The 14,092-nt window shown below is 56.0% G+C and overlaps 1 protein-coding gene across 1 annotated transcript in view; it reads right to left on the minus strand.

The window, feature by feature from the left end:
• Positions 1 to 14,092, minus strand: part of HDAC4 (histone deacetylase 4) — a 179,001-nt gene that overhangs the window by 67,919 nt on the left and 96,990 nt on the right. Inside the window, exons 7-10 of the mRNA XM_043462161.1 lie at positions 9,647 to 9,778; positions 5,693 to 5,805; positions 2,198 to 2,314; positions 1,904 to 2,102 (exon numbers count right to left, since the gene is read on the minus strand). Coding sequence (XP_043318096.1) covers positions 1,904 to 2,102; positions 2,198 to 2,314; positions 5,693 to 5,805; positions 9,647 to 9,778 — 561 coding nt within the window. The remainder of the gene's footprint in view (positions 1 to 1,903; positions 2,103 to 2,197; positions 2,315 to 5,692; positions 5,806 to 9,646; positions 9,779 to 14,092) is intronic.

Consider the following 14,092-nt stretch of genomic DNA (forward strand, 5'->3'; position numbering starts at 1 on the left):
GGTATCTACTGTGACCCTTCTGTCATCAGACGCTGAGGGGGTGCCGGGAGGGGATGTGCAAGGTAATCGGTGTCTGCGCTCCGGGGGACGGAGGTGCACACGGAAACTGCCCGTACTGAGTGCCCGGGAGGCCCCCGAGCTGGGCCTGATGCGGAGGAAGGGCCCCGAGGCTGGGCGTGCAGAAGGCGACGTGGGCCTCGTCAGCGCTGAGCGAGCCTGCACCCCGAGTGCTGCGCGGGTTGGGGGCCGTGCGCCAGGCCGGAGCCGTCTGACTGCGCTCCCCGTGCTGGTGGAATGGTCCCCGTTTCTACCACGCCTCAGCCAGTGGCTACTCGAGGATGTGGCGAGTCACACGTGGGACGGAGAAGCCACACCTGGCCTCTGCTTTTAACTGTTCCTGTCTGGGGGAGGGATGGGGGCAGGGGTCGTTGGGGAGTTTGGGATGGACACACACACACTGCTGCGTTTAAAATGGGGCGCTAACAGACCTGGTGAGAAGCACACGGAACTCCACTCCGGGTGGTGTGGCAGTCTGGATGGGAGGCGGGTTTGAGGGAGAACGGATATGTGTGGATGAGTGGCTGGGTCTCTCCACTGCTCACCTGAAACTGTCACTGTGTTGTTTGTTAACAATGAAAGTGAGATTTTCACTATGAAAGTGGCTATGAAAGTGAAAGCGTTAGTTGCTCAGACGAGTACGACTCTGCAACCCTCTGGACTGTAGCCCACCAGGCTCCTCTGTCCATGGGATTTTCTAGGCAAGAATGCTGGAGTGGGTTGCCATTCCCTTTTCCAGGGGAATCCCCCTGATCCAGGGGTTAAATCTGAGTCTCCCGCATTGCAGGCAGACGTTTTACTGTCTGAGCCACCACGGAAGTATTGTTTGTTAATTGGCTATACCCTAATACAAAATAAAAAGTGTAAAGAGAAAAAAAAAAGTGAAAAAACCCACAACTTTCAGTGTCAATGTGAACGGCCACAGCTCTGAACCTGGGAGGGCTTCCTGGCCTGCCTACAAGAGTGTAAGCTGACCCCAGGGAGCCTGGGAACAGGGAGGGAGTGGGGGGCAGGGAAGGGCCCACATGACCCCGGGGAGGACAGACAGGCCAGTCGGGAAGTAAGGGAGAGAGCGAGGGTGAATGCTGAGAACGATAAAACCAAACGTCACCACCAGAGCAACCAGCAGCTGAGGGGGACTCCCCTGCTGATACTGACACTGGGGGCTCTGTCGGCCCTGCTAAAACCTGGGGAGGAAGCTGAAGACCCAGCTGGATGGTGCCGGGACCTGGGAGGTCAGCTCTGCAGTGGGGCCCCCTCATTTCACAGCAAACCCTGAGCACTCTGTCACTTGGAAAGTGACACCTTCAAACTGCTGTTGCTGTGCGAATTTTATAGCAAATCTCTGTGTCTGTGTGAGTCGCTCAATCATGTCTGACTCTTTGTGACCCCGCGGATTGCAGCCAGCCAGGCTCCTCTGTCCATGGGATTCTTCAGGCAAGAACACTAGAGTGGGTTGCCACGCCCTCCTCCAGGGGATCTTCCCGACCCAGGGACTGAACCTGGGTCTCCTGCATTGCAGGCAGAGTCTTTACCATCTGAGCCACCAGGAAAGCCCTAATTTTTTTTCTAAACATAACCACCCCTTAGACGGGGCACGTTTTAAAAAAACGTTACTGCTGACGAATCTGCTGCCCGCGGGCCAGCCCTGAGCACCCAAGGGCAGACACATCAGGGGCTGGCAACCTGCTCTGGGGAAATCAACCAGAAGGTGTGTCTGACGCTCTGGCTTCCACGCCCCTGGCTCTGTGAGTGGACTTGGTCTCTCCGGCCACCACCTGGCGTGGGACAGGTCACCCGCCCACCCTCCTGGGGAGCCCATGATGGCCCGACACGGCCCGCTCACCTGTGACGAGGGGTGTCTGTGCGGGCGGCTGCTCCAGGAGGACCACGTGCTGCAGGAGGGAGCCGGGGGCCGCCCCCGCGTCCCGCTCCAGGGGCGCCGCGCCCAGGTAGGGGGCGAGGTGGGTGCCGGGGAAGAGGGAGATGCGCTGCTGCAGGGCGGGGAGGGCCAGTCTCTCGGCCTCCTGCTGGCCGGCCGCCGCCTGGACAGACAGACGCAGCCGGGCGCCCGGGTCAGGGGCCTGGGGAGGGGGGTTGCCCGCACCACCGCCTCGCAGACCCCGGGGCGCCCACTTACTGCGGAGGGGCCGGTGGCGGGCAGCCCCAGCGTGATGTTGGGCAGTGACGGCGACGTGTAGAGGGGCAGCGGGCCCACCGAGCCCTCTCGCGACACGAGTCTGTGCGCCAGGCTGGTCTGCAGACAGAGCACACGGGCGTCACGCAGGCTGCACGGCCAGGCCTGGGCGGCCTGCGCCACGGGAAGCGAGGGGAGAAAACCCTCCGGGGCAGGCTGAGGTCCCCTCTGAGGTCCCCGGGACAGAGACGTGTGAACGACAGCTCGGAGGCAGGCGGGGCACTGCAGAGCCATCAGCTCCGACTCACGACCTGTCCGTCTCTTGTTTGCTCTTGTTCAATCCACACAACGTTGTAAAACTATCAACCTAGTTGATAGAATCTACCTAGATTCAACCTATATTCTATAACCTAGAATCAACCTAGGATAATATACTTAAAAATACAGTCTTAGGGTCAGGAATGTCTTCCCAAACATAATGAGAGAGGTAGGAACCAGAGAGGGAAACGCTGATCATAGAAAAATCCCTTCACGTAAAAGGCAAATAACAGCAATACAAGGTTGGCAACTGTAGTACAGGCAAAGGCCATATATAAAGAGCAGGTAAATCAAACAACAGTGAGTGAGAACTGACAAAGAAGAGCCAGGACGGAGAAGAAACTCATTTGAAAAAAACAAAAAACTCAACATCAGCAGTAATCTTAAAAAAAAAAAAAAAGACTAAAAATTAAGGAACATTTAAAAACCTGCAGTTTTTGTGTAATTGCCAAAGATATTTTAGGATGACAACAGCATCTTGACCCAGCAAAACAGAACCATACCGCTGGGTGGACCATGATCGGCCTGCTCCTTCCACAGGACAGTTTGGCCATCCATGTCAAAAGTCTTCAAGGCATATCTAACCTTTGATCTTAAACCCCACTCCCCTCGCAGGACATGCTCTTGGGAGAGGAAGCTGGACACACGTGGACGTGACCACAGCAGCGTTCACAGGGCCCTACAGCCAGTCAGAGGGTAAATCCAAGAGGTGTGTTCACACACAAGGACACTCAGGTTGGGAAAATCCTGTTGATGACTTGGAATCTTATTTATCATGTGTGCTTAAGTGCCAGTCTCCGAGGACTTGAATTACTGTCGTATTTCATGTCGTTTTGCCTCTAGCATGAAGGTTCCTTGCCGAAAGGACACTGTCGTATTCACACTGTCCCCCTCTCAGCAGTAGAAAATGACACTAATCATGGACTTATAACCGGTTTTCGCCTAGCTCTTCTCACAACGGATTATATAATTAAGGATGAGGATCATTTTGCCTGCTTTAAGATTTCATTGGTGCGGTTAGAAAGAACGTGAGCTGAAAGTTACTGTGAACAAGGGCGGGACTGCAGCCCTGGCCGGGAAGTGCCCCTCGGTCCATCGGAGGACGGAGCGACGACCACCCCCGGGCGTGTGTGCTGGAATCCCGTGCCGGGCAGAAGGCCCTGGGTGGCTTCCTGGTGTCACACGCATGGTGTCACGTGGAAACTCACACACACCTGACGGCTGGGTCCTTGGGCACCGCGGGAAGGGCCACTTGGGAGGAAGGTTAGTGTGTCTCCCCCGTGTGAAGGCTGCGGCCACCTTTAGTCTGTTCACATAGTAAATGGTACAGCAATGACTAAAGGGGCGACTTTAAAAGTAGCCCCTTTTCTGTTTTTTTTTTTTTAAATCAGCAAGCTCTGATTTAGAGAAAGTGACTGAGCTTGCCAAGGAAAGCATGATTCCACTGTATTATCATTGTCCAGGAATAAAACAAGCAAACACTGAGTGCTTGAAAGTTGTCATTGCCTCTTTATAACCAAAGCTTTTTTAAACACACAAACAACAAAACCTACTTTATTTTTAGAAATCAAGCAGCCTCCTGGGAATTGTCTGATGTGTTGACTGGTCCACATTTCTGGTGCTGGCCGTCTCCACCTGCCCTATGGCATGCCCCTCAGCTGCCCAGGAAGGCCGGGGCCAGGCAGCACCCCCACTGACACCCCCAGATCCCACCGGGCTTTCAGCATCGCCTGAAGCTCCCTTCCTGGGGAGAGGCTGTCCAGGGTCAGGGAGCCCTGCTCCCCCCGTGTAAGGACGATGCTGGGCGTCCCTCGGTCCAGCCGGGAAAGGGGATGCAGGGCTGGGCCAGCGGGCTCCCCTCCCACACAAGGACCCCTTGCTGCCTCTGGATCAGAGGCGGAGGAGTGGCCAGCCCTGGCCTCAGGCTTACAGAGGTGCTCAGGGAACTGTCCAGGTCTAACTAGACTGAAATCCACAAAGGACATCCAACTGTGACCACATTTTCAAGGGCTAGCCCTGTGATTACCGTATCTAACATAAAATGCGCGAACTGCAATCTTTGTTTCTTGCAAATCCTTTGACATCTTCTATTAATTTCCAGTAGCTTAATTTACATGAAAATGCAATTTGTAAAAATTAACATGCAACTTAAACTGGCATCCACTCAAATAAGGCGTCTCTACAGTAGAAACCATTAGGGGCATAACTGCCCATTGAAATAAAACCAGGATCTGTGAGCAAGACTGACAAGCCACATGCAGCCTTTACAGCTCGTTCCAGGAAGCAATTTCTAGGCCAAGTTCTAAGGCTGATAACAGGTAGATCTCAGCTATGACCTCGGCCTCCCAGAGAAGGATTGTTAAAACTCTTAATCTAAACAAGTCCTTAAACAGGGAGGCTGAAATGCACAGGTAATAAAATAGATGTACAAGGAAAAGAATAAAGGGGGATTAGCAAGCTAGAGGTAGCAGTGTAAAATCATCTCAGTTTTTAAAAATCTGCTTTTTATCTTAAGTGTCTAAAAACTGAAAATGGACACGTGGGCCTGTGTGCTCCAACCAAAACCTGTCAGCCCTCTGGAGGGGCAGGACTCATTTCTAAACATTTAAGGAAGAGAACAAATTACCGTGTTTGAGAAATGACAGCCTCCTGTAAGTTGGAAGGAACTTAAAAAAAAAATACCTCACAAGAACCTCGCAGTCAGGAGGACCATTCAAGTAGGAAGCACACGGCTCAGCCGGCTCCGTCCCAGGAAATGGGGTGTGCAACTGGCTCCCCTTCCCGCCAGCACCCGCCCACCCCAGTCGAGAGGAGACAGGCCCTGAGCGGGGCCACAGGGCTTGCACAAGGCAGGAGCTCCAGACACCTGTGGCATGAGCCGGGGGAGCAAAGTGAATAAGGAGGAAAATGAAAGCAGGGAGTGAAGGTTTCGGAACATCACCCTGACCCAGGTCTGGCCAAGGGCGTGGCCTGCAGCCAACCCTGAGCACCTGGCCCGAGCAGCCCCCAGGAGGGTTCTCCAGGAGCTGCCTCTCCACCTGCAGCACAGCTGGGGTCTGGCCGGCAGAGGTGACGGGCACTGCCCCCCGTAGTCTGAGGTGCCTCGGAGATGCTGCCCCGACAGTCAAGACGGAAGGGTGGCTGGACACCACCCTGTGGACGAGCGCGCCGCACACTGACCTCGGCCGGGATGCTGGGGACGGCGGGCGCGATCCCGTTCTCCGTGCTCACGTTCCCGGAGCTGTTGTTGGGCGAGCTGGGCGCGGAGCCCGGGGCGCTGCTGCATGCTGAGTCTAGGAGGGAGAGACACTCGTGAGCCTGACCCGGATCCCGGCAAGGACCCCGAGGTGTGAGCTGGGCTGGCCTCCCGCTGTGGTGGCCCTCTGCTCTGAGCTGGCCGACGGCGGAAAGGACGCGACCACGGTCCGCACACAGGGGCCCCGGAGCTAATTCCCTGCTCCCGGCTGTGCTGTTGACTTGCGACTTTCACAAACCTGTGTCCCCTGGAACAGACGCACCCCTGAAGCCTTCTGAGCTGAGTACACACTGTCAATATTATTCCTCTTTTGTAAATAATCATAAACACCAGAGAAACAAGCCCTGAATAATCGTTAATGTTGTAACAGCAAGAGACGACAAAGCACAGAGGCCAAACGCCTGTGAACAGGGGAAGGTCAAGTGCGCTGTGCTCACGCACAGAGCCTCTGCTGTCAACGTCTGCTTTGAGCCAATCCTTGAGTTTTTCAGACATCCTGGGAAAAGCTCAGCTGGTGGCCTCTGTGATTGATCAGGCTATCTGACAACGCGCCCCAGACGGTCTCCAGGCAGCTGTGATGGCCTGTGTGGCCCCACCTCGCCCACCGGGGCCGGGGCTCTGGAGGGAGCGTGTCCCACCCGGGTGCCCCCGCCCTCACTGCCAAAGGAGCCCCTACTGCTGCGTGTGCAAACACGCGACGAGAAGCCCCTGTGACTCTCTGTGGTAACAGGAGGGTGTGTCTTGCGTTTCTGCGTCCTCATCTGGCTGGATGGTGTCGAACACTGGCACCTCTGGGTACAGCCTCTCAGAGGGAACCAGCCCGAGCTGTCTGCCTTTCCCTCCCGAGTGCCTGCTTCCCTGATAGCTCAGATGGTAAAGAATCTGCCTGCAACGCAGGAGACCCTCGTTTGATTCCTGGGTCGGGAAGATCTGCTACAGAAGGGATAGGCTACCCACTCCAGTATTCTTGGGCTTCTCTTGTGGCTCAGCTGGTAAAGAGTCCGCCCACAATGCGGGAGACCTGGGTTCGATCCCTGGGTTGGGAAGATCCCTTGGAGAAGGGAAAGGCTACCCACTCCAGTATTCCGGCCTCGAGAATTCCACGGACTGTATAGTCCATGGGATCGCACGGGGTCGGACACGACTGAGAGACTTGCACTTTCACTTCACTGCCTGCCACAAGCGCCCACTGACCATGGGACCTCTGATGACTTAACACTCTACCCCGACCTGGACTTGCAGGCACGCGGAGGGGAAACCTGGTCCATCTCCCGAGGCTGGACCCCAAAGGGGCCCAACAGGCATCTTCCAGGGCACATCTTCTCCACGCCCCTAACTGAGGCCTGGCCCAGGAGCATGAGCCCGTGGAGCTGCCAGTGGGGCCTGGAGGACTCTCAGACTTGGTTCCGGCTGAACTTGGGGCAACATGAAGAGGCTGAGGGTGCCATGCGGATGGCAGTGCCCACTCCCGCAGGCCCAGCTCTCATGGAGGAGACCCGAACCCAAGGGTACATGCATGACTCCCTCCACCCAGAGGACCATGAGCACTCGAGTCCTCTCCACCGAGCAGCTGTCCCCCTGGGAACACCCTGGCAGCAAGTGGCTCTGTCCACTCGAGGCCCCCCTGGACCCCCTCTTCCCCCCGTCACTGGCGGTGAACCCAGGCCCTGGTTCCTCACCCACCGGATCCAGAGCCTGGTCTCCACCAGGTTAAGTCATGTGCACACGTGCCTCCCTCAACGGGGGCAGCTGGGAGGGCCACCTGGGCTGGCAGGTGTTACGTGTCACGTGTGAAGACAGGGCTGGCTGCCCCGCCCCACCCCACCACGGGCATCCCCCTGCTGTCAGCCTGCCCCCGGCTGCACAGAGCCTCCCCTCCCGCCCTCCTTTAAACGGGCCCGCCCCAGCATCGTCAGCAGATAAACCCTCCAGAGTGTGTGGGAAACCGGGACAACTTTTGGGGGCAATAAAAATTATAGGTGATCTCTCCAGTTTTTCACCCATCTTCAGCTCAACGGTGTTTTGACTACTTTTTCACTCTATTTCAAGGAATCTGGTCTAAGAAAGTAAATACGAATGCATAATCACCGTGGTATCATTTGCATCGACATGATGGAATATTATTAAAGGTGCAGGAGTGTTGTGACTAATATCGAGTGAAAAAGGAATTGAGTGTGCACAGGATATGTGCCAGACCCGCCCAGAAAGGAGTGGAAGGAAACACGCTCAGAGGTTAACAGCATTTCCCTGGACAGGGTCGGAGCGGCGGCTGCTTCTCCTGTCCACTCGCCGCCGGGCGCAGCTCTGATTAGGGGCTGGGCACAGGCGGTGTGACGTGGCCACGCCCCCGACTCGGCTCAGGAGCCTCTGAGGGCCGCCGCTGGCCACGCCCTCACCCTGTCCCTCCCTGCCTCCCGTCTGGGACGCCGCGGACCCCTCCTGCTCGAGACCCCAGGGGAGGGGCCCCCCTCCGCCCAGAGCTCCTTCTTTTCCCGTGTTGTGGAAAGCCAGCTCTGCTCAGAGCATCCTCCCCACCAGCCGCCGGGGGGGTTGTGCTGGACCGGAAACCCACCCCCCATCTCCGTGCCGCCGGTGCCCATCCCTCGAGCTGCCCCTGGCCCAGGGGGCTCCCGCCGCCCGCCCTGCTCACGTCCCTCAAAGCACTCTCTCTGGGTGATGCTGCCCAGCACCCAGCAGGTGCCGCAGGCCGCGTGTTCCCGGCCCCCGTGGGGCGCCCTGGTCTCTGGAGTCAGAGAGGAAGCTGCTGGGAGGCGAGGCCGCGGCTCATCATTGCAGCGCCCAGCCTGGTCCTGACCTCACAGGCTGAGGGCAAGAAGGCCAGAGCCAGCACCAGGACAGAAGTGGCCGGGCCTGACTGGTGGGGGCGGCTGCCCCCCGAGGAGAGGAAGCCCTGGTGCGGGGGGAACACATGCACTCTGAATCTGGAGAGGCCCGAGTCTGCACGGAACCCACAGTGAGAGGGGCCTGGTCTCTCTACCAGAACCACGGCGCCCCAGGCCCGCAGCCTCAGACCCGGCTTCAGGCAGGCCCGGGACCAGGGGCTTCACCCCGGCCACAGGGCAGGGCTGAGAGCGTTCAGCTCACCCCAGACTCTGAGCTCGGACCGAGGGTGCGGGTAGCCAGCGTGGAGGGCTGGCCCCTCCCACGGCGCACAGGAACCCCTCCTTCCTGAGGGGCGGCCCCGAGAGCCGCAGGTCTCCATCAAACCCTGTCCTTGGTGCACACGGGCCCTCCCCGCCTGTTTCCAGGCCACCGAGGCAACCCCTGTGTCCTGTGATTCCAGGCACGGGGCTGTGCGCCCTCTGCGCGAGGGGTGCGCCCTCCGGAGGCGGGGTGCCCTCCCGACAGCACAGCCCCAGGAAGTGGGCTGTGTCCTCGGGACCACCGGGAAGGGCCTCGACCCAGCGGGTGTGCTTCCGCACGCCGGCCACTAGGTGGGAGCCGAGAGCAGCGCGTGGACCTGGGCGCAGAGACTCCCAAGTTCCCGCCTCCTTCCCAATGGGCAGGGGCAGGTAGGAGCCCTGGGCTCACCAACAGGGCGGGAGCCGTTAAACACCCCAGCTTCAGAGAACCCTCCACTTAGAATCCCTGACTGTCTCCCGGGATGTCAGGGAGCCTGACTGCTCTCAGATGCCCTGCGGGTCCAGGCTGGGGGCAGACAAGCTGCCCAGGGACAGGGCTCTGAGCGCCCTGCTAGAGGCCACCTGGGGCCCTTGGACTCAAGAGGGGGCTGGCACCGCCCTCGGGACTGGGGTGGGGGATGATGCAGAGGGATGCAGGTTTCCCTACTACAGGGAGAGTGTGCAGGATGGCCTCTCAGAGATAGGCAGGCCGGCGACGGGTTTAAACTCAAGTACCTGTGACATCCAGGGGACGCTTTTTCAGAGCCGTGACCACTGGCCCATCTTTCCTGCGTAGCAGGGGGCTGCTGCGTCTCTCAGCCACTTTCTGCTTTAGCCTGGAGCGTAATTTCAGGTTGGGTTCAGAAGCTGCAGGAAAAGGAGATGTCATTACCCGCAGGCAGACACAACTGGGGTCAAGGTGACTAGGGGGCGGTTTACCACGACCTCTATATTACGCACGTCCTTGCTCACCTGCAAATCAAAAATTCCCCCATGTGTGACGGCCCAGGAGCCGGCTGCCGGCTCGGATCCCAGCCGCTGAGAGGTGCTAGGGCCAACCCACCCGATGAAAGGGTTAGCCACCTGCCTGCAGGTGAGACCCACCCTCTGCGTGTCACCTGACCCCCGGGGCACAGGTGCTGGGGTTGCTTTTGGTAACAGACCTGCTTGTGCGAATGGAGCCCTCTGCAAACCCGCAGTGGTCGGGCCTCTGCACCCGGAGCCCAGACCACACCCTGGACCAGTCCAGTCCCATGTCGGCGTGGCTGCCTTGGGAAGGGGGTAGCCTCACCCAGCGGGGCCCTCCTCGTGGCCTCAGGACACCCGAGTCTCAGCCCCGCAGGCCGGCAGCTCGAGAGCCCGCGGTGGCGGTGAGCTCACCACCAGACTTCTGCCTTCAGATGCTTTATGAGTTCATTCAAGCTTCCGCTACTTGTGGATCTGCAAACTGGTGAGTTTCTTTTACCTCTTGTTTTTGTTTGTAATCAGCAGCCCTGCTGATTTTAATCTTTCTGGAACAGGAAGTTTACCCTCTCTAGAGCAACAAGCAACAGGATCAGACTTCCCCTTGGAGTCGGAGGTAAGCTGGCTGGGGTTATAAGAACGAGGCCGTGCGTACATCTCACGCTGCTGTGACTCTGTCCTCTAAGAGCCTGGGGGCAGGGCCAGGGGTCCCAGCAGTGGCGTGACCCTGGGGGGCTCTGGGAGGTAAAGACGGGTCCTGGGAGGAGGAGGGAGGAGCAGCCCGCCTGAAGGACGCTTCCCAGAGAAGTGAGGTGCGAGCAAGGGGGCAGCCTCTCCAGACGCACAGCCTGCTCCGGAGGCCCCGGTCCCGGGGAGACGCCCTCTGTCTGCAGCATCTGTCTGCGCGGCCCGGTTCCCTGGCAGGACGTTCGTGTCAAAAGGGGGAAAGGACCCGGTAACGGAACGGCCGTCCCTGCTGGCAAGAGGACCTGCTTCTGTGTTTTTTAATATTTAATTCTATTTTTGCATTTTTGAGAGAACTGGAGCTTCACATTTCACTTATTTCTATTTCTACACTGAGCTTCTTACTTTACCATTATTAAAAAAGAAAAAAAGAAGCCCAACTCGCCCCGCCAGATTAACAGACACAACCCCTCTCCCCACAAGATGTCAGCTGAACCTGCATGAAGTTTCTACAACCACGTGTCTGTCCTGGTGAGGAATCTGCCTGACACCCAGGACAGTGCAGCCCCTGAGGGGGGCAGCGTGTGGCCCCCGCCCCCGTGTGGGGGGGTCCCTGTCGGCATCAATGAGGTTAGTCTCTCTGGGAGCAACACTGCCTGGTCCTGACGGGGGCGTCCTGGAAGGTCTCAGAGCTTCGGGGCCCAAGGGTCAGCCTTGTGAGCAGGGTTGGGTTCTGGTCACTTGCAGGGTAAGATAAGGGCCTGAAAGCCCTGAAGGAAGGTGACTCTAGACCTAGCCACGCTATCCATCACTCGGGAGCTAGGGTAAAGGCACCTGCCGGCAGGCAAGGACTCCAGATAGTCAAGTTCCACACACAGCTTCTCAGAAAGCTCGGAGGAGCTGCAGAGCCCAGACGGAGGAGGAGCCCAGACACAGGAGCAGGTGGGGTCCAGGGAAGAGGCCGGGCCTCCCCAGGAGGCTGTGAAGGGCAGTCAGGGGCCGGAGCAGAGCCAAACCGTGGGGCTGAATTAAAAGCAGGGACGGGGAGACACCCGGAGCACAGCTGATATTTTATAATAAGTATAAATGGAATAGAACTTTAAAAAATTGTCCACTTGAAAGCTGTTTAATATTGTACATCAACTATACCTCACTTTAAAAAACACAGGCAGACAGAAAACTAAGCAAATGAGACAAATGATCAACTTCAGGATAAAGGGAAATCATACAAATGCAATCAAGGTCACGGGCGGTTTCTGTGCACTTTCTGAGCTTTGTCGTCAGGACACAGGGCCGGGCCGGGCGGGGCCAGCCGTTCCTGGAGGGAGCCTGGTGGGGCTCTGTGATTTATGGACATTTACTTACTCTGATAACAATAAAAAGAGAACTCTAGAAAGACAAGGGCTTCCCTTGTGGCTCAGCTGGTAAAGAATCTGCCCTCAATGTGGGAGACCTGAATTCGATCCCTGGGTTGGGAAGATCCCCTGGAGAAGGGAACGGCTACCCACTCCAGTATTCTGGCCTGGAGAATCCCCTGGACTGTATAGTCCACGGGGTCACAAAGAGTCAGACACGACTAAGCGACTTTTCTTCTTTTCTAGAAAGACAAAGGACAGGCTGGAATACAACTTTTCGTAGCATACGTGACAGACGCAGGAGGGATATTAACATATAAAGCAACCAGAGGAAAAACGGCCGAGAGAAAAGCGTATGGGGGAGCTGCCACTAAACAGCGACATTAGGGACCATCCCTGCGTGCCTGCAGATGCTGGGCACAGGGGGAGCACAAGAAAGACACAGCCTGGCCAGCACGCACGCCTCCTGGCTCAGGGGCACGGGCCACACTGGGCCGCGGGAACCAGGCCCAGCGGTTCTGCAACGTGGAGCTCAGCTTACTCCCCAGCAGGGACGATGGGACGTAACAGACACGTCTGATGGGGACGGAACTGCTCTTTGAAACAGCAGAGAGGTCACAGCTTCGGCACCCATCAGGCTGGCTGAGGTGACCCGCGGAGGCATCGCGTGAGTGAAGGCGGACGAAGGCCTCTCACGAGTGGAGAGTGGGGTACAGCAAGCTGGGCTTTTAAGGCTTTGCACAGTCTGTTTAACTCAGGAGTCGAATCTGCAGAAAGAGTGACTACAGGCCCCCATATGTGAGGGCAGAACGAAAAGCTAGAAAACATTACCACTGCTACAATACTTGTAAATTGAGATGATATAGGAAAGGTGTTGACTTTATGTGTTGAAATGGAGTGGGACCCCAGATATCACAGTAACTGAAGAGTGAAGTTACGGCCAAAGTGCAAAGCAGGTGTTTTGTTGACAAAGAGACGGTCCACGCGCATCACCCACACAGACACACACACACACGCCACACGCAGGCATAGAGCACGTCTGCTGTAGGCACCAAACCAGACACAGGAGCTGTTTCCGGAGGTCACACGCAGGATGCGTGCATCTGACTTATGTTTTAATTTGTTGGAATTCAGACTTAAATGGAAGAAAGTAGAGGAAACCGCTAGATCATTCAGGTATCTCCTAAATCAAATCCCTTATGATTATACAGTGGAAGTGACAAATAGATTGAAGGGATTAGATCTGATAGAGTGCCTGAAGAACTATGGACAGAGGTTCATGACACTGTATAGGAAGCAGGGATCAAGACCATCCCCTAGGAAAATAAATGCAAAAAGGCAAAATGGTTGCCTGAGGAGGCCTTATAAATAAACTGAGAAAAGACGTGAAAGGCAAAGGTGAAAAGAGAAAGATATACCCATTAAATGCAGAGTTCCAAAGAATAGCAAGGAGAGATAAGAAAGTCTTCCTCAGTGATCAGTGCAAAGAAATAGAGGAAAACAACAGAATGGGAAAGACTAGAGATCTCTTCAAGAAAATTAGAGACACCAAGGAAACATTTCATGCAAACACGGGCAGAATAAAGGACAGAAATAGTATGAATCTAACAGAAGTAGAAGGTATTAAGAAGAGGTGGCAAGAACACTGAGAACTGTACAAAAAAGATCTTCACGACCCAGATAATCTCGATGGTGTGATCACTTACCTAGAGCCAGACATCCTGGAATGCAAAGTCAAGTGGGCCTTAGGAAGCATCACTATGAACAAAGTTAGTGGAGGTCATGGAAATCCAGTTGAGCTATTTCAGATCCTAAAAGATGATGCTGTGAAAGTGCTGCACTCAATATGCCAGCAAATTTGAAAAACTCAGCAGTGGCCACAGGACTGGAAAAGGTCAGTTTTCATTCCAATCCCAAAGAAAAGCAATGCCAAAGAACGTTCAAACTACTGCACAATTACACTCATCTCACACGCCAGCAGAGCAATGTTCAAAGTTCTCCAAGCCAGGCTTCAACAGTACGTGAACTGAGAACTTCCAGATGTTCAAGCTGGATTTAGAAAAAGCAGAGGAACCAGAGATCAAATTGCCAACATCTGTCAGATCATCAAAAAAGCAAGAGAGTTCCAGAAAAACATCTACTTCTGCTTTATTGACTATGCCAAAGCCTTTGACTGTGT

The sequence above is a fragment of the Cervus canadensis genome, chromosome 2, assembly GCF_019320065.1.
Source record: "Cervus canadensis isolate Bull #8, Minnesota chromosome 2, ASM1932006v1, whole genome shotgun sequence".
Taxonomy (NCBI): domain Eukaryota; kingdom Metazoa; phylum Chordata; class Mammalia; order Artiodactyla; family Cervidae; genus Cervus; species Cervus canadensis.